General features: G+C 47.9%; 1 protein-coding gene across 3 annotated transcripts in view; it reads left to right on the top strand.

Annotated features, from left to right (window-relative positions):
• Window positions 1-26,605, top strand: part of KIRREL3 (kirre like nephrin family adhesion molecule 3) — a 603,038-nt gene that overhangs the window by 355,116 nt on the left and 221,317 nt on the right. For all 3 annotated transcript variants that reach the window (XM_083162831.1, XM_083162830.1, XM_083162832.1), the window contains exons 3-4: window positions 18,638-18,787; window positions 20,762-20,911. In XM_083162831.1, coding sequence (XP_083018957.1) covers window positions 18,638-18,787; window positions 20,762-20,911 — 300 coding nt within the window. The remainder of the gene's footprint in view (window positions 1-18,637; window positions 18,788-20,761; window positions 20,912-26,605) is intronic.

Below are 26,605 nucleotides of genomic sequence, written 5' to 3'. Positions count from 1 at the left end.
TTTGACCCTGCTGATTAACAGTGATAGACCCACTAGTGTATTTATAATGGGTGCAATGTATGCAGTGGGGTCCACACTGCACCCATTTTTATTTGTAATATACTCACCCTCCGGCCTCCCACGTCAGCAGCAGCATTACAGAAACCCCTGTGAAAATAGAGCAGTGGCCATTTTTATGGCGTTTCTCACATGCTCAGTAGACTCTGGGATAACGCTTGGGCCCCTAGTGCCCAGAGATTAGAGTGCTGCCGGCTAGAGAGGATGGGGCACTGATAGAGTCTGCACATGGGCTGCCTCCTCTTTAGAAGCACCCCTGGATCGACTTACCGATTTTCGACCTTATTGTTGGTTCAGATACCATGCCGGAGGATTCATTTATTGTAACACCAGACTTCCCATCCCAAGGGCCTAATTCTATTCCCCGGTATATTTGCTCCGGGGGGGGGGGGGGGGGGGAGTCAGTTGGGGTTGGCTTATGAAGACACCCAGCATTTTCGGGGAGATGGGTGTCCCCATCCGAACGCAGGTGTGATGAAGCCTACACGGGGCGCGCACCTGACGTCACATGCCCACCCTGTTCTGTCTAAATAAGTCAGCCTAGAATGTCTTTTATTTAAGGATGGGTCAGAAATCATTCAGTGGTTGGCGACCATCGAATGGATTTTGGCCTGTACGCTCCCCAGCAAATGGATTTATTCGCAAAACACCTATTTGCATTGCGGCAGCAATGTGAGCATGAAGGGCATTGGCTCGACTGGCATTACAGGGCTCTCTAAGCAGCGAATCTTCATTGCTTAGTAAGCCTTACTGAATTAGGCCCCAAAAGCCTTTTAAAAAGCAGGACCTCCACCTTCTATACCGTATAGGTAAGTGCCACATCTACCACAGTCCGGAAATCCATATAATACTTGCAAATGTTACACATCAAACAGGGACCTTTATTTCAGCAGCGGACTGACCGTAGACCAGGGCCGGTGATTATGTCCTGGGTAAGAGCTTTGGTCTCAGATTGCCAGCTCTGCACTGAGCTAAATGACCTATTCAGGCTCGTTTGAATGAAGGTGCCAAGTACAGTAGGTGGTACTAATGCTTTAAACCCATTGATTCGCACTGTGGTGCCTTTATCCCAGAGAGACGTGGGCCTTCTCCTCCCCTCCTCCTTTCTCTTCAATCTATTGCTGGCTGCGGCCACGTGGCGCTGAGTGCAATGCTGGAAAAGCAATCCATGGTCTTCAATCAATCTGTGATTGAAATGTGACATTTGGGTGGAAGTCTTACAGAAAAAAAATCCATGGCAGCCTGGCGTACACGGAGGAAAAGGCTCTGACTTCTGAGAAGATAGAAAACACAGCGGTGAGTGGTGTTTGGGAGAATTATAGGGTAGCGTTAACCTCTCTACCTCTGAGGGTTTCATCCGTGGCAGGAGCTGCAAGTGCTTCCCCTTAACCAGTCAGTCCGTGTACCGCGTCCCCTCGCATGTGGCACGGAGCCTTGCTGCACTGGGGGCACTATTATATTCCCCCTCCACGCCCTAGTGGATGGTAGGGTATGAATACCGCCTGTTTTGGGAAAAATACATAAAAACTCATGTCAACCTTTTGTCTGTCGACCTTCCCATTGTCTACCTAATGCTTGTGTCGACCTTCCGAACCTGTCTACCTTTAGTGAAATGCATTGACATATGCATTGACATGCATATGATCGACATGGGGAAAAGGTCAACACAAACAAAAGATTGTCGTGGCTATGGTCGACACATAAATAAAGTGCATGGTAAGTCAGATTGTGCATGCGCAGGAGCCCCGTTACCAATAGGCGCCATTGCAGTAATGTGCTCCTTTCGGGGACCCTGTGGTTACTCCATGATGCCTTCATATAGTAACTCTATATGCCTATGTTCCTGTGATGTAAGTCTGGCGAATGACATCTGTTCCGTGGCCACTAGCCGTGGCTGCCCTGTGATATAGAATGCTTCTGCAGTACCAATGTTTAGTAATTAGCCGGGAAATGTCACCGCAGAGCAGCCGCATACAATGAGCCTGTACAGAGTGTGTCTGAAAGGTTACATGACATTTGCGCCTTCTGACGTGACAAATAGTTCAGGTCCCCGTGCTCGATATTACACGTAAGCTGCTATTGTAAAATCATCTCAGAAATGGGGTAATTAGTACAGCGGAGGCCGCTGTGAGGAGTATAACATCTCTATTAAACGGAACCTGTGATGACGTGCTGTATAGTCAGCACCAAGCATTAGAGTCCCAGCATACGTACATGTCGTAAGAAGCTTCAACACACCGCAGCTGCTAATGCCAACTGGGTATTTCTGCCTGCAGGTGTTGGCACCGGAGGTCCGGCGTCATGGTGTCCTCTGCCACTTACCTGATCCCTGCTTTTCAGACAGCGTTTCTTATGTCGCATTCCAGCAAACAGTCCTGCCAGGCAATCAGCTCCTAACTGTCATGTTATAGGCCAGTGGTTCCCAACCTTTTTTGTCTCCCGTACCCCTTGATTAGGCTTTTCATTTATGAGTACCCCCTCGTGAAATTTTCAGGGAGCGTGGCCTAAAAAGGGGTGTGGCTTAACAGGGGCAAGTCATACTGGCAATGACGAGAAAAAAAAAAGTGCAACCACTTGACCACAATATAAGCTCAGCCCATTCTGCGGACAGCATATAAAATAACAGAACCTTGTCAAATCTCTATTACTGAAGCAACAGACATTCCAACGGATCACGTTAGCCTTCCAATAGTGCCAGATACACATATGTCCCCAAAAGTGCAAGATACACATATGCTCCAATGGTGCCAGGTATGCCCGCACAGTGCCAGAAACGGGAATGCCACCACGGTGCCAGGTATGACCCCATGGTACTGGGTATGTGCCCACAGTGCCAACAATGCCCCTACAGTGCCAGCAACAAGTATACCCCCATAGTGCCAGCAACAAGTATGCCCCACAGTGCCAGCATTGCCCCACAGTGCCAGTAACAAGTATGCCCCACAGTGCCAGCAATGCCCCACAGTGCCAGCAACAAGTATGCCCCACAGTGCCAGCAATGCCCCACAGTGCCAGCAACAAGTATGCCCCACAGTGCCAGCAATGCCCCACAGTGCCAGCAATGCCCCACAATGCCAGTAACAAGTATGGCCCCACAGTGCCAGCAATGCCCCACAGTGCCAGTAACAAGTATGCCCCACGCCTGAGAAAAGACAAAATCCCTCCCCCCTACCCCCTCTCCCCTCTCCCCAAGGCCACAGCAGAAGCACATAGTCAGCAAAATTTGTTACTTACATAAATGTAGTCAATCCGACTTTCTGGGCCCTGGCTGAGCTGGCTCTAGGCTACCAAGCAGCGTGTGGAGTGGGTCTGCTGGCTGTCCGCACTGCAATGTCAGCCTGCCTGCGCATAACCGCGCGGGTACCTCCCTCCTCTGTCCCCTGCTTGGCTAGTCTGGATCAGAGGAAGGGGGAGGCACTACCCGGCAGTCACCACTCGCATGTCGCACTTTCACAGTGACATAGCTCCGCCTCCACGCCGGGTCCACTCTGCTCTGAGTGGTCTCCCCGGCTGAGGCTCCCTCTATGCCCGCCTCCGCTCCTTCATTCAGCCGCCCAGACCAGTCCCCGCCCTGTGCGCCGCTCGGCGCTCACAGACAGTCACAGCCGCCTGTCAGTCTACATATCAATGTGACAGGCGGCTGTGGCTGTGACATAATAAAACACACAGTCTCTCAAGTCCGGCGCCCGACCACAGCCACCGGAGGCAGCATACAGGCGCCCGCTCCATACATATACAGGTCAGCTCAGCAGACTGAGTGGCAGCATTTAAAAAGCGGGGACGAGCCGTGCGGCGCCCCGGGCAGATGCACGGCTCGTCCCCCTGTAAAAACGGCCCTGCACGGCCGCCATTACAGGCCGGGCCGCGGCGTACCCCCCAGCGTGTGGACGCGTACCCCCAGGGGTACGCGTACCACAGGTTGGAAACCGCTGTTATAGGCTATGGGGCAGATTTATCAGCAAGTTTTTGCCATTTAAAACTCTTTGTCTATGAATTATTGAAAAATGACAGTTGAAAGCGGATTCGCTGGAGCACCATTTATCATACACAATGGGTTTTAAATAGCTCAAACTCCATTATAAATGGGCCAAATAGCCAGTAACTGTATAGCATAGCTGCCTACCCTCCTGCATTCTGCAGGAGACTCCCTGAAATATCCGCAATCTCCCTCTCTCTCTCATTAGTCTAGCAATCTCCCTTATGTCACTTAGCTCACACTACACTGTTACATTTTGGGGAAAAAAGGAATGAGAGACTGATACATTTACATTGAATCATCAGCACCATTTCCCAGCACTTTATCAAGTATAATATCTCATAGTAACTGCTTTGGGGCTCATCTATATTTGTATATCAGTCATTTTTAAAGATCCCTCTCAGATGTAGCAGTGCACACCCACGCTTCTAGGTGCCACATTCACAATCTCTTTTCACAATCTCTCCATATTTGGAACTGGACACGCCCTTTGGATTGAGCATGACACGCCCCCTCAATCTCCCTGAAACTAGTTTTCAAAAGTAGACAAGTATGCTGTATAGCTAGGAGCGGATTGGCTGGTACTTTCTCGCCAAGGTTTAGTACATAAAGCCCCTAGTACACTATGGGAGTTATTCTGGTTCACTCGCTTGTATGCAGATTTGCATCCTTGCGAGTGAACCAGATCCCACCTTGCGAATGGTGTTACACCAGCCCACCATTCACATGTATTCACACAACATGCGAATGGATGTTTTACATAAACATACATTCGCAGTCTGCGGGGTAACACCCACATCATTCCATGGTCAACGACCATTGAATGATGCAGAACGTGCATGCAGATCTAAGCTTGCTCAGAGAGACCTTAGATCTGCGTGCACATTCGGAGGGAAGTGGGCGGGAAGCTGACATCAGGTGATGTCAGCTGCCCACCTCCCGCACCATCGGCCCATTAATGCTGGGCGTTCCCATATGCTAAGGAGCCACACCCACGCCCCCACCCCCCATGGCTGCACACACCCAGCACATGTGCTGAAATGGACCAGAATAAGGTCCAATATGTAGCCGTCTGATCCTTCAGTAGCAATATCAATCATTTCTGCACAAGTAAGAGTTAAACATGCAGCAGTTGCATAGCAGAAGTATGTACTGTCAGAGAACAAGTATGAAGTCCGCACGCTGCCCCCTATTGCTCAGAAATCTCTTCATTACAACCTCAGAGACACACAAGGCGTCCGCTGGGCCTCCCATCCCTCTTTCCTCTGCGGCCGGGCCTGGCACCGTTCCCCGCAGTGTTTAGCAAGCGTCATGCAAACTGTTTAGGAGTCTTTGGCTTCCGACCACTGAAAGACTGAAGGGAGCTGTAAAGCACAAAGATGTCAAATTGCTCGTTACCCACCTGTCTCCTCTCTCAGCGAGCCATGCAGAGACGCTCTGCCTTTAACCCGCTCACCGACGGCAGGACAAGGCTTCTCAGAGCCAGAGTATATCCATTGGCAGACATTTCTGAGTACCTGGGAGCTGGGTATAAGTGTTGTCACTGTCTTCCTCCTAACAGTCATTTTTGTAATTCATTTTATGGTACTTGTGTATTATAGCGGTGCCCCCGATGTGCATCGCGCAATGTTTTAATCGCGTCGCATCGCATGGCATGCATCGAATGGCATGCGATGCGACGCGATTTTTGCCCACTATGCGATGAAAGATCGTATAAGCACCATAAAGGGTGCTTTTAAGCACCCTAATGGGTGCTTACAATGTGAAATGCACCCCCACGCCGCCCCCCCCACTATAAACGTGAACCCGAAGCGTGGTGAGCGGCGGCGGTACGCGTCCTCCGACCTTTTCATACCCCCACTATCCACGTCGGCGTGGAGTTGAGAATAGAAAGTGTGGCGAGGGGATGCGGATACCTTCACAGGTATCGGAGTCCCCTCGCGGGCTTCACAGGTATTTTAAAATTGTATGACATTGTACAGCATTGCGCGATATCGCGTCGCATCGCATACCATCGTATGCCTTATGGTATGGTATGCGATGCGATGGGCGCCGCCAAAATACACAAGTACCCATTTTATAAACTGAAAGCTTGCTTCTGGCTATTTTCCTAAACGTCCTTCACAGTGGGAGCTGCCAGTGAGCCGGAACCAGGCTCCTCTGGAGCACTTACGTGACCAGACTGAACCCTCCGACAGCACAGGATGGTAACGTGCACGCCAGGAGAGACTTGGCAGGACTGGATGGTGATATGCTGACCAAGACGGAACCGGACTGGACCAGGATAGTGTGAGGTGTCCTCTTGGGCGGACTTGGCCAGGGGTGGTCAGTCCTTTGTCACCACTTACTGTACATAAATAGTTTCCCTGCAAAGAAACCATGCGATGAGTATATAAATTAATTAAAAACATTGTTGAGCATAAAACTTTACTCTGCATATGACGCGTTTCCCAGCATTATCCTGCAGATTCATGAGAGGGGTATAAGAACAGCGAAGTGCATGGAGAGAAGGCACACCAGTCCGAAACCTGAGCCATTTGCATATGAAGGGCTGTTTACACACAAAGTCCAAAATCTGACTTGCATTAGGTTAGAGCCGATCGAGAGCCATAGTTTAGTGTACGTTTGGCACCTACATGCAGTGTATATCAATGAGCCCTAAGGATTTGTTCTATAGTTGAAGGACAGTGCTAAATTATACTTACAACTAAAATCACCTCCGTCTTTTCCATTGCTGCCGCGGTGCCCCCCTTATACCCATTAAGTTGATTTGCAGTACCCCTGACAGTGGCTCGGAATAAGACTTTTAATAGGCTGTGTAAATTACATGGTTGTCGAAAAGCAGGTTTTTATTTTAATGTCTTTCCTTTAAATAAAAAGAAAGACCAAGACAAAGTCGTACCAATAGGTGTGTTTAGAGGTTAACACACATGTAGGGAAAACCTTCCAAATCTCAGACGCGATAGAAATTCTAGGTACAGTATATCAATTAAATAAGGTTGATGAGGTCAATGGGGAACCGGTTCTCATGTACGGAAGCACAGGAGGTGCCAATCATTCCAAGGGCTAGATCACCTCTTATTAATCAGAGATCAGACTAGAAGTTTAGTACATATGTTACTTCTTGAAGTGCTAATTCCGCACTCGTGTTGCAGGGAAGGATGAGGAGGACGTCTACAAACACAGTGATTAGACACTTCGTTAAAGGTCTACACGGGCTGCAACAAAGATGAGATTATAGGCATCTGATCCCCTTATTGATTCAGCACGCCATCCTGTTTTTGTTTGTTGGTAGAGCTCAAAAGCAGACTACACTTGTGCGGAGCAATCACTTAACCAGGGACGGCCCAGTATTTTGGTTTACTGATCTGATATTGATCCAAGAAGCAGTTATCTGCCATTAGTCTGCAGGAAGAACAGGCCGTCGCTGTCAGATCTCGTATATCAGTAGTGGCTTCCACTGGGATGGGATGAAAGGTGTATCTGGTGTTGTGAGCTGTCCTACACAGAGATACCTTGGGAGGGAGGCTGTACGCTGGCATGTAAATGAGGCCTTTGTTCCTGGCAATGTGTGTCGGCAGTGACTCACAGGTGTGGCGGGATGAATATTGGATCCACATATGTATGCTTCCTCCCTGCTGCCATACCTTACTACGGGATGTATCGTAGCATTTCCAGAATAAAAGAGGGGGTGTGGTATAGCCCCCAGACAATGTCTAGGTCTACAGTGAATAGATTGGCACCGAAAGGTCGATAGGAACTAGATCGACTTTGAAAAAAGTCGACATACTCTAGGTTTCGACATTGACAAAAGACTGATCGACATACAGAAGGTCTTCAGGATAGCCAATATACAGATGGAGCCGGCCTTAACTTTGCAGGGCTGGTGTTTCTATCGCCAGCCCCGCCAGCGGCCTGCTCCCGCCAGGGGCGCGCGTGCACGAGGCGCTCGCGAGCCCCGTGGCAACGGACCTTGTCCCGGGTCCCTGCCACCTCCCCCGGTGCCCTTCGCCACCCCCCCTAACCCTGCCCGTCATCCCTGAAGCGGAGACGGGCAGGGACCTGCATCGCCACCGTTGAAAGACTGGGACGCACGTGCGTGTGAGACCCATGTGCGTCCCAGTCTCTCTCGCCGGTGCTCTTCAGCGCAAGGGGTCTGGCGAGCGCCGGCAAAAGATGAAAGATGCTCCATCTGTACAGGAGGTAAGGCATCGCTCTCAGTCGTTTCAGCAAGGCCAATTGCTTATTCCCTGGCACAAGTCACAAGTGGTTAGCAGCGCCGTACATAGGGCACACATTAGAACAAAATGGAGAACACAGAACTAAAAATTACAGTAACAGGCACTACAACAGAGCACAGGTAACAATTCGCGGCACAATTCCCAGTACACAATACAGCTGGGATGTAGGGAAGCAGAGGTGTCCGCGTCTACCAAGGGCGGCTGCTGGTAGAGATGCATGGTTACGAGTAAGAAGAGATGCTGGTATAGACAGTCGCTGAGTAGAAGAGAGCTGTGAATAGAGCTGTGGTGAATGTGCGAGAGAAGAGGGCTGTGAGAACAGGAGGACAAAGAGCCCTGCTCCAAGGAGCTTACAATCTAGATGGAGGGGGAGACAGACAGGAGACATGGGGTGCAGGCAAGGAGACCTGATGGTGGAAATTGAGCATATCAGGGATGGCCAAACTAGGGGGAACTGGGAGTGGTCTCGTTACTAGGTTTTGCAGAATAGTACGGCTTGATGAACAGATGACGGTTTGAAACCTTTCATGGGTGGGGAGAGTCTAATAAGGCAAGTGAGCTTGTTCAATGTAAGTGCAGGCAACATCTTGGATACACGTATGGGATGCAGTGACCAGGGTAGAGGAGATGATGGTCATTGGTTGGAAGGGGAGGGTTGAGTGTGTAGTGAGAGGGTGGTAATGTGTAGAGAGAGTGTGGTATTGTGTAGGGAGAGGGTGGTAGTGTGTATAGAGAGGGTGGTAGGGAGAAGGTTGTAGTGTGTAGAGATAGGGTGGTAGTGTGTAAGGAGAGGGTGGCAGTGTGTAGAGAGAGGGTGGTATTGTGTAGGGAGAGGGTGGTAGGGAGAAGGTGGTAGTGTGTAGAGAGGGTGGTAGTGTGTAAGGAGAGGTTGGTAGTGTGTAAGGACTAAGGAGAGGGTGGTAGTGTGTAGAGAGAGGGTGGTAGTGTGTGAGGAGAGGGAGGTAGTGTGTAAAGCAGGGATGGGGAACCTTTTTTGTGCCAAGGGCCGTTTGTATGGGGAAAAAATCCTTCGGGGGGCCATATGCAGGGCCGGATTTCCCACTAGGCCCGTGAGGCACGGGCCTATGGGCAGCACCTGCTGGGGGCGGCAAGCAGTGGCGTGATTTTCTTTTTTCACTTAAAAAAAATACTTTGCCGCCGTGCGGGAAGTGCCGCCCCCTCCCCTAGCTGTGGCTGCAGCGTCTGTTCTGTGAACAGGCGCCGGGGATCAAGTGCCGAGCACCCAGCACCAGAAAGATGCAGCCCTGTCATGTCAGTGACATGACAAAGCGTAGCGCTTCCGGTGCTGGGGAGTGAGTGCTGCTGCTGAACACCAGGCGCCGGGGAGATGCTGCAGAGGGGGCTGAACACCTGGGAACGCGCTGCTGAAGGTATCTCTCTCTCTCTCTCTCTGTGGGCGGGATGCTATATCACTCACCGCCGCGGCCCCGGGTGTTTTTCGGCGCCGCTGTATGCTATATCCTCCGGCGGCTCAGTGCTTCTCTCTGCACTTCCGCATTCAGGAGGTTTTCGGTGCACGCTGCTCTCCTCATAGGGTTGAACAGGAGAAGCGCGCGCACCTTATGCTGTAACCCCCGACGCGCTACTTGAAGCTGAGTGTTAACTCGCCTCCTTTGGCTGGCGGAGAGGTCAGCGTTAATAGAACAAAAGGCCCATACTACACATACATTTAAACCAGGACCGTATGGTGACCCATACCACACGATGGTGACCCGTTTCGCAAATAATTGGGCGCCATAAATAGGAAACTTACTGGTGACCGAGTGAAATGGCTGCCCTGACACAAATATGCAAGACGCGCGCTTCTAGCTGCGCAGCGTCCGGAAGCAGGAAGGTGCCCAGTGCGCATGTCCGCTATGCACACAGCGGGCGCATGCGCACTAGACAAAAAAGGACGGAGATCGCGCAGGGGTCAGTTACCGCAAACAGATTGCGGTAACTGAATTCTTACAGAATATGGAGATGAGAGGAGCTGAAACGGCGCGAAGTAGTGACGGTCATCTTGCAGTAAATATACACATTCGCCGCGATTGTACCAGAATCCCGCCCTTTCTCTTTTTCTCTTCTCTTTCTCTCTCGTTTGGTGGGCGGTATGGCACTGAAATACGACCCTGGCCATATTTAAAAATGTATCTTACAAATTGTCCTGCTGCAGCCGTCCCATGCTCTGGCGGCTGCCACTGAATAGGACTGACAGTTTATGGCTGCTGTTGATTAAGAGGAATCTCGCGAGAACTACCGACCTCTTGCGAGAATTCCCCTTTACTTTACTCCCGGTAAAGCCACCTGGCGGGTGGAAGGGCCACTCAGACTGGCTGAGGTTCCCCACCCCTGGTGTAGAGAGAGGGTGGTAATGTGTCGGGAGAGGGTGGTAATGTGTTGGGAGAGGGTGGAAGTGTGACGGGAGAGGGTGGAAGTGTGACGGGAGAGGGTGGTAATATGTAGAGAGAGGGTGGTAATGTGTAGGGAGAAGGGGGGTAGTGTGTACAGAGATGAGGTTGGAGACGAACAGTTATCTTATTTTTCTCTTGAACACTTATTAAGCCCAGCACTGTAACTAGCCGTGGCGGTGTTCTGTGCTGGCCCTGCCCCTTTGGCATCTGACATCACACACACAGAAGGGCGGGCCGCGTTGTGGGGGCACTATTGCCATGCTACTGGCTTGCAGGGAGCTGTTGGATGCACCCTGAAAGCCGTAAGTGCAGGCAGTGGGTGAAAGTGGTTGATCAGTGTGGCACAATGCTCGTCCCCAAGCCTAATACACACTCTATTGACTCAGTGACTATTTCAAAGCATTTAAAATGTGTGTTCCAAAGCCTGATGACTGCGCTTTGATGCTAATAAATAAACCCAATTTTGATATTGTTTGCTACATTTAGAGGGGTCAGCCACTGCTAAAATATAATGGGGTCTTATGGGATTGCTAATTAAGTACATAGTTTTCATGCAGTTTAGGGTGTTGTTGGTATTGCATACTGTACCTGTGTGTATAAGAGTTGAATATCGCCACCTTTTGGCCATGATTGTTACTACAGCAGTCATTCTTGACTCTCAAACCCTCCCAGCACTACCCCTTCTGCATTGACAAGTGTATCACTATGGTGGGTATAGGGAGTGTCACACAGCTGTGAGTGCGATTTCAGCTGCCGCATAGAAATGCACAGGCTTTATGGCATTATGTGCAGTTAGTCAGTATATTCCTGGAGTGATGTATTACCCATTGAGGCAAACGTTAATTGTAGAGCAGGTCTGAATGGCTGCAAAGAAATATGTATAATTAGCAGAATTGTGAGAATATGAAATGCGGTGACCAGCAGCGCAGCGCGCAGAACAGTGCGCAGATTATTACTGTTACTATTAGTGTTCTGGCAGATTGGCAGGAGGACTGAAATATTAGAAACTAAAATTACCTTTGGGAATGATAGTTTGTATGTTGCTGGCTACTGTTCCCATCTCAGGGTGATGGCCAGGAGTCTAGTATGGACTGTTCCGGCCATGTGGATGCTGAAGAATTTTGGGCTGTGCGGTGCCCCCGGTGTGCAGGTGATATGTTGATATGATAGCGTACGCGGCAGCGCAGTCTTAGGGGGGTGTAGTGAGTCACCCTGGAAGTTCAGAAGCACTAGACATGCCCAGGAGGATATTACCAGGTCCCATAGTGACCATGCCTTGCTCCTAGGGCCACAATAAGTTTTCTGGGGGGCCCCAAGGCAACTACATGGCAGGGGGTGCTACCAACAAAATTGTCAATCACTGGCGATCTCATTAAAAAAACACAAACGACAGCACCATTGTGTTATACATGCTGTAGTACCCAAAGCTCACACTATGCCACATGGTGCCCCCAGCTCACACTATGCCACATAGTGCCCTCAGCCAGGGCATGATCCAGGAGAAAATGACAGGGGGATTTGGGAGGGGGAGGGGAGGGGTTGGCGTTTAAAGTATACAGGACCACCTTGGCGACAAAAGTGAAAGGATGTAGTTGTTGCCCAGCTGTATTCAGAGCTCTGCAGGTCGCGGCTAGTTGAAATAATACCCCTTTCACACCAGGAAATGCAGGGACTTACCTGGGAATATGGTCCAGATGGCCCCTTTCCTTTTACACCAGCCTAGTCCCTGCATTTTCTGATGTGGGGGGTAGAGAACTCCCCCCCCCCCCCCCTTCTCTCTGCTCCCGATTTATCTGGCTATATCTTCAGATGATTTTTGTCCCGTGAAGCTGGGCCATTTGGTTCCAGATAAATCTGCCCTCAAAGAACATGAACTGCCATGAAATTACAATTCAGATATAAAAAATCAGTTTACCCGCAATATTTCCTGAACCAATTGACCCACATGGATCTTGTATCAGATTGAAGCCCCATGGGTTCGGATGAGATCAACCACATGCCCGGGTGCCCCCCCCCCCCTGAATCCGCCCATGCCCCCAGCTCACATTATGCCACATAGTGACCCCAGCTTACATTATGTCACATAGTGCCCCCAGCTCACATTATGCCACATAGTGCCCCCAGCTCACATTATGCCACATACTGCACTCAGGTCACATTATCCCACATAATGCCCCTAACTCACATTACGCCACAAAATGCCACCATCTCACATTATGACCAATTGTTAACCCACCCCTGCCTGCTCCCTAGGTGGCATTATGGCTATATTTTAATGGGAGGTATTAGGTAACAAATATAACATAAACAGAATCTGGTGGATATGTACTTATCTTTCTCCAGATTGTCTCTCCAAGCTTTCGTAGATCTCCGCATATCTGTCTTAAAAATCTGAAATAATTCCCCCTGTGTTACGTTACTACTTTGCTTTTACATTCGAGAAACGCAATGACTAAAAAGGAATGGAGAGGGTTAAACATCCTGATGCTGGAAATGACCTTGTGGTAGCATATGACCGCATTATCCAATAGGGATGCAGAGAAGAAAGGGGTAGTTTGGTTTATAAGAAGTAGATGGTGGTGGAGTCAGCCTCTTCCCAACAACCCTCCCCTTTTTGGTGGCTGGTTTATTTTTTGCGTTAGCTGTCCTGGCGGGAAAGAACATCAGGTCCCTGTTATAGGTCATTTATAGATGTTTGTCAATTCATCAATAGATTTTTGGTGCGCTCACCTTTGTTGGCTGTGTATATCTGCTGGACCACCTAAAGGGGGCAGCGACACCACCTGGACTGTTGGGTAGTCAAGGTAGAAGGTTGAATGGATACCTTTTGATGTGGTTAGCTCTTATGGTTGTTTGGTGTAGCTCTGTTTAGAGTTTAGTCATTCTTTCTTTGCCATCATTCATTTAATCTATTTAATATTCATAGATAATTAAGTTTAGAGTTTACCTGAAATAAATCTGTTTATATTCTCTGCCAAATCTATGTCTCTGTGTCGTTATTTTAGATAAGGTTCTTATTCACATACGTGGTCAATCATCAGCCGTTAGGATGTTCATTATATTTTTATTAATAGTGTTTTTTTGCGAATAGCACAACTGCAGTTGGCACTTGTGTTATTTAGTACCAGCGTCTGTACTTCCCACCGTTCACCCCTAAGCCTATGCTACACAAGATCATTGGTCTGACTGATTTGCGGTATCCCCAATCTCCAGCTTTCAGCAGCGAGCCTTGGCCTCCTGCCAGCGGCGCCAGAGGAAGAACGTGATGGCAATCAGTGATTGATTGGCCTGGCAAGAGATTTTATGGCCTCGGTTTCAGTAGGCACCTTGTGCTCATTGTCAATTTCCACCTAAATTTAGTCTGCGGCTGGAGCAGTAATATAATCTGCCACTGTTTGCTGTGCATGGTGCCCGCGAGGATATTGCTGATGGGCAGGAAGTCTGGGCTCAGCACCTTGGCATGCAATCCCACAGCGATCCCGGGTCTGTATGATGTTTGCAGGTTATCATAGAATAGTTCTGGGTGATATATGAGTGACACGGAGCACAAACGGTATAAATGTATATTGTAGGACCCCATGTTTATACCGTCTGTTTATAGAAGTGATTAAGCTGTATCTCGTGCTGGCTCTAAAGGTGCCCATACACTGTACAATATTTCCATGCGTTTTGAACTAGATCGCATCACACAGCACCCTCGCACCGTGTATGGGCACCTTCAGCGTTTGCTGAATGAGAGCAGCCATGACGATGCCAGGCAAAATTACCCGGCACATGCCATGAGTTGCACATGACATAAGATGCACATGTATGTTTCCCAGAATACATAGAAATCGGTGCAGCATTATTGCCTACACTCCCTGATGGATACATACCGACATCTGCATCCCAAAGGAGAGAATTCCGACAGGGGTCAGGTAATACTAATACTTACCCTCTCCTATCCTGCCCCCCCCCCAACCCTCGCTTTTAGCAGCCTAACCCCAACTCTCCCCACTAGGGCCTAACCCTAATCCCTGCAATTCGCAGCCGAAACCTAACCTGTCCCCATGCAGTCTAACCCTAATCCTCCTTCTTGGTGCTTAAAGCTACCCCCCTCCCCACAGCCTAACCTGAAGTCCCCCACTAGTACCTAAACCTACCCCCCATCCCTTACCTGACCCTAACCAGCCCGCATACTCACCAATCGACATGCCGGCAGTTGCTAACCCATTGTTGGTATCCTGCTTGTTAGGATGCTGACTACAACCCCTCCCGTATATATTGGTGATCTCCCTCACTCCCCAAAGAGATTAGCAATATCCCTGAGGCCAGATGGGGTGGGCTACAAGAAAATGGCCGCCTGTTTCCACTTCACTGCCGGCGACATGAATGTATTGCAGGTGATAAGGTATAAACCTGCTGGAAGGTAGAATTCTTTATTGGCTCGTTTAAGAACAGTTCTGGTGCCTATGGTAGAACCCTGAAGAACAGCCGTATGGACCTTCTGTACAGGTTTTGCAGGTTTTCATCTATCTATGACAATTGCACATGGTTTGAAAAGATTATATATAATTTATAATTCATTTATATAATAAAATCCCCTATTGCCAGCATTATACAATATACATGTCATATTAATCCTGGGCCTAAGTTGGATGCAATAAGCGATCCGCACAGTTCGGTCATCTATAATCCGCTCGCATGTGCCTGTGTGTGTGCGCTGTGGAGGAAAATAGTGTAATGTGACAAAGAAGCCATTCCCCGGGCGCCTGCTTTATTAATATGTAGCTTTGAATCAGTGCATTTATACCTTATTCACGTTAATCCGCAAGGAGACTAGGACAGTGGGCATCCTGCATGGCTGCCCCTATTATACAACCAGCTGGGAGAGCAGGACAGCGATGGTCTCTGATGTGAGGAGATGGGGTGGGGGGTGCTCGGTAAGTGCATTACTGCCTCTCCTCATCTCTCACACCCTATACTTAGTATTTAACCCTCTCAGCTCTCTGACCATAAATTAATCCACCGCTATGGCTGCTGCTAGACAACGTAGTGGAAGTGATGATGCATTGTGGGTGGGTATGGGTCATAGGGTCAACTTTATGAAGATAGACATACATTCGGTCGACCACAAAAGGTCGACACATGAAATAGGTTGACATTGCTAAGGTCGATCGGTTTCAAAGACAAGCATTAGGTCAACAATGGGAAGGTCGACAGTCAAAATGTCGACATGAGTTTTTCACGTTTTTTTTGTCCCAAATTTTTACATAAGTCAACAAGGACATCATATCAGTGTACCGCGTCCCCTTGCTGCTCTCGGCACACTATTATGCTAACCCCGAGTGGATGGTCAGCTCAATAAAAACTCATGTTGATAAATGAAGTTAGATAATAATAAATATAACGCACGCTAGTAACCAATATTTAATCAATGATGACCTCAGTTAACCTCCAGCTGCGGAGCGACCGCTGATCCGCGTTTGATAAACGATGTTGAAGCATGCATCGCCATTGTTTGTTTGTCTTTATAAATAGATACGGCGATACTATGACTGTAACCTTCTTCTGTGAGGCGTGCTGCACATCTGCTGAAAACCAAAGTGATAACTCAGGAATCTGTTTACAGATAGAATGGAGAACATTTATTTCTTTAGATGAATCAATAATTCTGTGATTGTTGGCAGTAAAAGCTCCGTCTTGCGGGACACAGAACACTTTCTGCCTCTCGTCGCTCATTCTTTTCGCCCTTTGAGGAAGCCTTGTGAGAAGTGCCTGAGAGGAGGAAGAGACTGGATAGTCTATGTGAGGAGACACTGAACACACATCCCCCCCCCCCCTTCCCGCCATCACTTCTCCCACGGAAACAATCAGTTCCCTAATAAAACTCCCAAGTGGAGACGTGTTATTAAGTTGCACTTGTTGCTATTGTTCATCGGAGGGTTCGCAATTTAAATAAAACTGAGATTATTATCATCATTATTTTATGAAGGTAGAAATGTTCCGGAGCGATGTAGATCCTCGTGTCCCGTTTTTATGTGTTCTGTAACAAGAGCGAGATGCAGTTGTGCTCATTTTTAATTCATTAGGATATTGCACAGATTGGATGCGGCTGCCGGGCAATTTAGAGAACAATGTGTTATTTTATAGGTGGCGTCCCAGCCATTATAGTCCTGCCCGCACCTGTTACATCTGGCGTCATGCCCCAGTAAGGATGTGACCTTCTGGAGGAGAGGGGCTGGCGACCGACAGAAGACCCCGCATCTACCTGTATCCCAAATCATACTGACCATCCGGCTGTGTGCATTACCGGGGTTGTTACAGTATATTAGTAACATCCCCAGCTTTAGTAAATGTACCCCTGCGTCACACCCACCCTTTCCATAAACCTACAGACGACTTTCGCAGAGCACTTTGGGGGTCCGCACAGCGCGCATCTCGCACTGTTCTCAGCATAGCTCTGCAAAGGGGATGCATTAGGTCGACCACTAAAGGTCAACAGGGCTAAGGTCGGCACGTGAAATAGGTTGACATGGCTAAGGTGGACAGGGTGGGAAGGTCGACACGAGCATTAGGTTGACAATGGGAAGGTCAGCAGTCAAAAGGTCAACCTGAGTTTTTCCCATTGATGGGCAGGGGTAGTTCTGGGGTGACCACCCGGCATTTCGGTGGGCGTGCACATAGAAATGCTAGACGGGCTCCATTGAACGCAGGCGTTCCCCTGTCTGCTCAGGGCGAGCGGTTACCATCAGCACCCTCACCCCCTATTCACAGAAAACCGTGCAGCCAAAAAGTAAGTCCTGGGCTCCCTTTCGGCTGCATGCAGAGGCGTAGCGAGGCGATGCGAGCAGCGGGGAGTGCGTTCGGTGGGGCGGTGATGACCTGCCCATTAGGCTCCAAATAAGGACAGCTTAACGAGCAGGACGGAATTGAGCCCTAAGTTTGTGATCCCCTTTTTGCTGAGTGGATATGTACACACTTATCACGGCACCGTGCGGTGCGGCTGTAACGGGAATTTATCCCAATGTCACGTAAATGTTGGTACTCCAGGCTTGCATAGTACTTACGCTAATATCTCTTCTGGGTAAACTTGTTGTCAAGAGAATAAAGTCGCCGTCTCTATGGAGTCTGTACATAGAGCTTGGTATCCGGGTGGTAGGTCGACAGTAACTATATATACAGTCATTAAGTTGTCACCAAAAGCACGACCGTGACAAAAAGTTGACACAAGTACATCGTCGACACACAAAGTGATTGACATGAGTTTTCAGTTTTTTTTTTTTTGCTTTTTACATTTATTCTTTCATACTTCATACCATCAATGTGGACACAATGGGGAACAGAAAATTTGTTAAACCTGGCCTGAAGCATGGGGAACCATGCAAGGGTATGCGGCACACAAGTGCTTAGGTGGTCAACCTTTTTATGCATCATCCTTTAGTCAATGCCGACCAATTAAATCTCTATCTACACACTGTCGACCTTGTGATCCATATCCATAGGGTTTATCATTCCCTTTTCTCATTGGAGACAGACACATTAGGGCACTTGCTGACCCTCTCCTGTCCACCCCGTGTTGGGCTGCCTTGGTCACCCTATTGTGTGGCGGTTCGGAAAAGTATAGTGGGCTTGTAAAAGTAGAGTTGGCTTTCCATCAAGATGACTGACCTTGTCCTGTTGCAGTACTATGCTATATGGATTTACCTACACTGTAACGGAACAATCCCATGACCCATAATGCACCTTGCTGCTGCTCCCTGCTGATGACATTACAGTGGTTCGCTCACCAAGACGGATCTCTAATATAAGGGAATATGTTCCTCTTACAGCAGGGAAGAGATGTGTCAAACCTTCTGTCTACGTCTTCCCCCTTATTATCAATCGTTGTCACATCTGTATATGACTTATTGTTGTCAGTTTCTCATTCCTCTGTTACCCATAACCTCATTATGGTCTCTTTCTTCCAGGTCCGTCCTCGTCCTTCACCCAGCAGCCACAGGACCAAGTGGTGGTGGCTGGAAGACCAGTCAGTCTACTATGTGCCATACCCGGGTACCACGGCATTGTACTCTGGATCAAAGATGGGCTGGCACTAGGCGTAGGACGAGACCTATCAGGTAAGTGTCTTCTGTGTACACAACAGACAGAGGCCCTTATTCTGATCGGTGCGGCTGGATCCAAATATGCGGCCAGCACCGTGCGTCCTAAACCCCGCCTTCCATACGGATCGCCAACTCCGTCCGTACGCGGTAAGAAGCTGTCCTAACGGACCGCACGTGTATTTCTCATGAATACACCTCCTCCATCTCAGGGAACCTCCCCCATCATTCGATGGTCACAGACCATCGAATGCAGGACCGAGTGGCCAGGCAGCTCCCGCAACCTCAGACCACACGGACATTTTTCCGTGCAAAAGCAGGGATCTGGGCGGGCAGCTGACATCCGGCAATGTCATATGTCCGCCCCCTACACGTGCGTCACGGCCGCATTACCATACGTATGCCCAGCGTTTGCATGGGAACGCCCATGAAATGCGGGGTGTAAACATATGGTAATGAGCCCAAACAGCCCTTCACGCCCCTCTCCACCCCCTGTTCGTAGTGTACACATTTCATGCGGAATGTGGCCGTGCGTCCCGCTCGCACATGCGCAGAGACGCCTCTGCACATGCGCAGACACAAAACATCGGCGGCACGAACTCACGCGGATATTACCGCACCAACCAGAATAAGGGCCAGAGTTTGGCTTTCCCAAAGTGTTGTCTTCACCCTGATCTGCAAATCAGGCCCAGGGGGGTTAGCTGTTACTGTACAGCAAATAATGTCTGATGGGAATAGTCACATGGCACACAGACCGTTATTGGGTTATACTAAGGTTTCCCTCCCCATAGCCGAAGGAGCAGGACCTTCCCTCAGAAGCCAAGGGGGTAAAGGATCCAGAACAGGAGAACCAATCAAGTTGTTTGGCTGAAATTATTTTTTGGAGTTGTGTATTACAGGAGCTGCATTGTCCTGATTTGCAGCCTCCCAGGGGAGCGGGACCTCAGCACTTTACTGCGGGGGCAGCGCTGTTATGTAGCTTAAAATGCATTTTGTGTTTGGCCATAATAACACACATTGCAAATGAACAGAACAAATCAATAAGGGAACAAATAGCAGAAGGTATCTGTGCCGCTCAGTGGTAGCAGAGAATTGCTGCCATAGGAGCGTATTGATCCATCCATAAACAAAAGATATTGACTAATTCAGATATTGCTTCATGCTATAACCTTATATGCGACTGATAAATAATATTGATAATACATTAGTTTCATTTGATGTTTTTACCATTAATAGTAGAAGCTCGGGTACAGTACATACTGTAAATGTTCGCAGATGTAATAATTATATGCCTAGCGTTTATATGATAACTAGCGACCCATCACAGCTTCGCACGCAAGAGATTCTGAATATTCTGTACATGTAGTATCAGTGGTCGAAGTGGGGCGGTATACGGGGGTATGGCATACCCCCACTTTAATCTGAAGATAAAAAAAAAAGTTTTTTTTCACCCTCAGGATGCTCTCTGATCACTCAGCAGCACATATTGTGCTTTTGTAATACCCCTGTACAACGGGGCAGTCTGGCAGGGGACGTTGATGGACAGGGGGGTGTCCGAAGGTGCGCACTATATTCACTCTTTACTTTTCCATACCCCCACTTCAAAATTTCCATACCCCCACTTCAAAATTTCCACTTCGACCACTGTGTAGTATGGTCTATATTCCCTTCTTATCCTATATTAATGTTGTACTTAAAGAAATTCCCAAAGAGAGACATGTTGATGTCACAACAGATACATTTACATTTGTAATAGATTCCGCTCCTTGCTGCTTCTGATCTGCAGCCACCAGCCTTGGCAAGGAGGCAATAACACAGTAGGGGTGGGGGCCAATGTAGCACTACAGATAGGGAGAGCGGGGTCAGAGGAACACCTGGGGAGGAGGTCAGAGCCACTTGTATCACCCACTTCTTGGGCTGTACCACTGTCATTATTGATCCTTATTGCCATCAATCCTTTACATAGACAATCTTGTCTTGCTGTGTCCTTAGGCTACCCCCGATACTCTGTAGAGGGCGACCATTTGTCTGGGGAACATCACCTGAAGATACAGCGCGCAGAGCTTCAGGATGATGCACTGTACGAATGTCAGGCCATACAGGCCGCCATCCGATCACGCCCCGCACGTCTCACTGTACTGGGTAAGTCGTTACATTGCATGTCACGTATATATCTCACCCACTGTGATCTTACAGAGCAGGGATGGGGAACCTTCGGCCCTCCAGCTGTGGTTGAACTACGCATCCCTGCATGCCTTGCAACAGTTTTAGCATGGCCAATTAGCAATGGGCAGTATGGGATGTGTAGTTCAACAACAGCTGGAGGGTCAAAGGTTCCCCATCCTTGTTGTAGAGGAATGGCAGCCACCATGCAGAAACTCTTGGTGCCTGATGTGAACAGTAATTACAATTAAAATGTGTTGCTTATTTAATGCTGGGCAATGTATATATTATTGTGTTGTATTTTGTGTGTACAGATTCCGCAGAACCTTCTAATCTGTCAATGTGTGTTGCGCCATATGTGATATAAGCTGTGTAAAATTATAAGGACTTTTTCCTATAGAATCTGACCTGCACTAACACTGTCACTAATGGTCAGGATTAGTTTATGTGTTATATTCACACAAATTATATTATATTTCAGATGATATTTAAGAGATTACCATTAGTTTGCCAATACCTCTGCACTCAGCAGAAATCCAGAACGACCAATACATGTGTATATTGTCTAACCACCACTAAAAACTACGGGTGAGATTTAATAGGATGAGATATTCAGAAAGTGAATTTTTTTTAAAGCGGCAATCATTTTGCAGTGTAAATGATTGCCGCTTTAAAAAAAACTGGAGATTTCTTTCCAAATCTCTGACTTTCTGAATATCTCATCCTATTAAATCTCACCCTCTTTTTCAATTATTTCTGCAGAATGAATCAGCTAATGAAGGTAACTGAGTCTGTGGGCTTTGGGGTCAGGGCCAGAGAGACACTTTGTGCCCTGGTACATGAGACTGTGGGTGTGGCCAGAGTTTGCTCAGACAAACATTAAAAGTAAACCATGTGCTCACCTCCGGGAAGGTCCGCAGAGTCGTAGGGCCCCTTCCCATCAGACAAGCCCAGCCAGGGTAATCAGTACCTGTCCTGTTCTTCTCTCCGAACACATTCTTGGGTCTATGAAGAGTAGGTAGGACTTATTGGCCTCATTAGGGCCAATGGAGGTTTAGGTGAGATTTGAGCCCTTGCTGTGCAGATAAATCTCACTGAATGGGTTAAATAGTAAGAATAATCCTAGGGTACTGTAGCTCCCTACATATATCCCTCCCTATAGATATAGGACTTCTCAACGACCCATTCCCTTAATGCCTAGCACCTAGAGACGCATCTAGGAATTCTAAGGTTTAATTCCCTAAACCTTTCTGCTCCACGGGAGGTTTCTGTCCACCCTGTGCTTGCCTTAGGACACCTGCCTTCTAGTCTGATTAGAAGATATACCTCAGAACTATAACTGTCTGCTGATAGAATAGGGATGTTCTGTAGCTGTCGGGAGCCTATGTTGGTTTGTACAGTTACATGTCCAATGTTATTAGATATTACTGTGATTGTGACATAACCAGGGCACTGACGATAATACTGTATGATGGAAACCATGGAGCGTATGGAGTGTATAGCCAATTAAAAAAGCCCAATTGGCGAAACTCCTTTAATATTAATAAGGTATATATGCTGAGGTACTCGCACTTATTTGCTGCCAATCATTTATATATCACACTTAAATCTTCTTCTTATTTATTTAGCGCCTTCTAGAAGATTTTAGATAGCAATAGATTGGTTGCCCATAGCAACATCCCATGTTCAATAGAACTCCCATCTTACAGAATAAACTCCATAGTAGGGTAGTAGGGATGCCAATCCCGGGACATTTTTTTCAGTCTCGGGATTCAAGATTGGAAAATGCTCAATACCGGGATTCCCGAGATCCCGGAGTTGGCCTCACAAATAAAATAAAACGCCAACCTGGCGGCAGAACGGTGGTGCCTGGGTGTGCAGCAGTGTGGCTGGCAGGCTCCGCAGTGTGACCTCTGACCAAATCGCAGAGCTGCACAGCCGGAGACGGGAGCAGCTTCTAAACCACTTATTTCAAAATGCCAGGATTGGGAACTAATCCCAGCAATTGTAGGGCCAAAATATTGAGATCCCGCCGATCCTGATCCTGGGATTGGCCACCCTACCCTATAGTGTTCATTCAAGCATCCTGCACATTTCAAAACCCATGCAGTTCCTCTTCCCTGCCTGGGGTGTTGCTCTCTGCTGTGGTTCTAACACAGACTGAACTGTATTTCAGCAGGCAGATGTTTTCTTTAAAGTGTGCTAGAAGCTCCACAGCAGGCAGCGACACCCTAGGCAGGAAAGAGGAACTGGATGGATTTTGAAATATGCAGGGTCTTAGAATAATCACTACCACATATTCTGCAGCTCTGTATGGAAAACATTCCTGCTCTCACATTAGGCAAAGAGAAATATTCACTAGGAATATTCAGGCGCTTTGACAATGAGCTGATCCTACAATATAAGCTGCTGCCTGGGTGTGAGGGTAGTCACTCCTCACTGGTACAAAAAGGAAGGAATACTCGTACAGAGCGAGTTTAGGCAGCGCTTAGATCAATGAATGAAAACAAAATTTGTTTATAAAAGTATAAATCTTTTTACTGGTTTAAAAAATGCATATATACACAATATAATAGTACAATGATAAATAAAAAACCATAATAAAACTAATTAAATAGAGAAGGTGGGGAATAAAAGTAAACTGGAATTAACGGAAATGAAGTTAATATAGGATATCCCGCCTCAAAGGACATGTATTAGTGAGCAAATATTGTAGTCACTTGATTTGTGGAGAAACAGGTAAGTGCACTTTACCAATTAGAAGTTCTGGATCTTTGTGGAACGATTTGTGATGGGGGCTGGATGAGTCCTCACGATGAATGCGGCTGTTTGTCGTGCCGCTGGAGGGGTCAGTGATCGCTGGATGGAGTAGGCCTCTGTATTGATACACCTTTGATAAAGCTGCAGGACGCAGTGAAACGCGTTAGTTGATCTGCTACCCCTATCCCAGCCTCAGGACTTATTGTGAGATCTGCTCTATTGTGGACATTCATCTATTTCTGCTTATCTGGACATCACACTACAAGGCGGACACCGTGCTCCCAGATACCACTGGTTACCAACATCCATATCAGTGGGGCCGTCCCTGGGTCACGGAAGCCATATTCCCACAATTCTGGAACCTCAACTGGTCACATCGCCACAGTAACATCCCTCTGGTGTTGGAGACGTTTTCCACCTGTCTCACACCTCAATACAGAGGCCTACTCCATCCAGCGATCACTGACCCCTCCAGCGGCACGACAAACAGCCGCATTCATCGTGAGGACTCATCCAGCCCCCATCACAAATCGTTCCACAAAGATCCAGAACTTCTAATTGGTAAAGTGCACTTACCTGTTTCTCCACAAATCAAGTGACTACAATATTTGCTCACTAATACATGTCCTTTGAGGCGGGATATCCTATATTAACTTCATTTCCGTTAATTCCAGTTTACTTTTATTCCCCACCTTCTCTATTTAATTAGTTTTATTATGTTTTTTGGTACTCTTTACTTAGAAGGGCGCCCACGATTTTGATCGTGGGCATCGTTAGTCAAAAATCTCGGGCATCTCGGGCATTGAATGCACTAAAAAATCGGGTGCGATCAACCGACGAGATGCCCGAGATTTCCCATAGGGAACAATGTTAAATGTCTCAATTGACCCAATTTTCCTGTTCAATGCCTCAATTGACCCGATTTTTCCATAGGAAACAATGTTAAATGGGCCACAGAGGCCAAATAGGCACCCTGAAGTGTATAATGGCCACCCGAATTGTTAACGCCACCCCACGATCAACGTCAACCCGATGCGTGGCGAGCGCAGCGAGCCCGCGAGGGGCGGCGGTACGCGTCCTACGACCTTTTCATACCCCCACTATCCACGTCGGCGTGGAGTTGAGAATAGAAAGTGTGGCGAGCGCAGCGAGCCACCGAGCCCGAAGCGTGGCGAGCGTACACGGACAGCTGTGAAGCCCGCGAGGGGACGCGGATACCTGTGAAGGTATCCGCGTCCCCTCGTGGGGCTCGCTGCGCTCGCCACGCTTCGGGCTCGGTGGCTCGCTGCTCTCGCCACACTTTCTATTCTCAACTCCACGCCGACGTGGATAGTGGGGGTATGAAAAGGTCGTAGGACGCGTACCGCCGCCCCTCGCGGGCTCGCTGCGCTCGACACGCTTCGGGTTGACGTTGATCGTGGGGTGGCGTTAACAATTCGGGTGGCCATTATTCACTTCAGGGTGCCTATTTGGCCTCTGTGGCCCATTTAACATTGTTTCCTATGGAAAAATTGGGTCAATTGAGGCATTGAACAGGAAAATCGGGTCAATTGAGACATTTAACATTGTTCCCTATGGAAAATCTCGGGCATCTCGTCTGTCGCATCGCACCTGATTTTTTAGTGCATTCAATGCCCGAGATGGCCGAGATGGGCGCCCTTCTAAGTAAAGAGTACCATTTTTTTATTTATCATTGTACTATTATATTGTGTATATATGCATTTTTTAAACCAGTAAAAAGATTTATACTTTTATAAACAAATTTTGTTTTCATTCATTGATCTAAGCGCTGCCTAAACTCGCCCTGTACGAGTATTCCTTCCTGCTCTCACATTAGTATCTTTCGAAGTGGAGCTTACACTCTATGGACAGCGGTAAAGTACCAGCCAGTCAGCCCCCTACTGTCATGTTACAGGTTGTGATTAAAACATTAAAGTTAGAAGCTGATTGGCTGGTACATTATCTCTCTCCACGTAATGCCTCTGCAAGGCCTAGTGCATGCATACACATATATACACAGTAGCCGATTACCAGTATGCTCTTGCTGTCTCTGGGAGTCTACAGACTTCATGTGATGCAACATGAATCCTACATTCAATGGCCCTTATTCTGGTTCACTCACAAAGCAAATTCCCTCTCAAATGGACAAAACCATGTGCACTGTAGGTGGGCCAGATTTAACGTGCAGAGAGAGTTACATTTGGGTGATTTTGTTTCTGTGCAGGGAAAATACTGACTGCTTTATTTCTACACTGCAATATAGATCTCACGTTGAAGCAAAACCCCACCGAAATCTAACTCTCTCTGCACAAAGTACATCTGCCGCCCCCCCTCCCTGCAGTGCAGCATGGTTTTGTCCATTTGATAAGGAATTTGCTTTTGCGAGTGAACCAGAATAAGGGCCATTGTGCGTACAGATCGCTACAGACCAATCCCAGGAAATGTCACTGTCCGGGATGACAAGCGTATGTAGAGCTTATTACTAGTAATATTGCTGAGAGCTCCCATTACAGCCAGCCTGCCGTACATGCTCTCTCATGGGTTTATTTGTAGGGACATTAGTTGGTACAGAGATACAAAGATCCTACCTAATGTCACATCAAACAGCCTGGAAAAGTATCGGTAGTTCTCCCGGCAATAGAAGGAGAGTGCTTATTATTGCAAAAGACTCCGCCATAAATCACATTGTCCACTTTTGTATGATGTATCAAGACAGACCTACATTGTTTCACAGCAATGTATTAGTGGTATAAGCCACAGGTTCTCAGACTCAATCCTCAGTTACCCGCACAGGTCATGTTTTCCAGGTCACCTGTGGATGTGTAAATTGTGACAGTTGTGGATACTGTACACAGTTCACCTGGTGGGGGGTATGGAAAATAAGGTTGACAAGCATTGGATCGACAAAATTAG

This window comes from Crinia signifera, chromosome 19, assembly GCF_055691185.1.
Source record: "Crinia signifera chromosome 19, ASM5569118v1, whole genome shotgun sequence".
Taxonomy (NCBI): domain Eukaryota; kingdom Metazoa; phylum Chordata; class Amphibia; order Anura; family Myobatrachidae; genus Crinia; species Crinia signifera.
The sequence above is the reverse complement of the archived record's forward strand: the minus strand, read 5'-3'. Positions and strand labels throughout refer to the sequence as shown.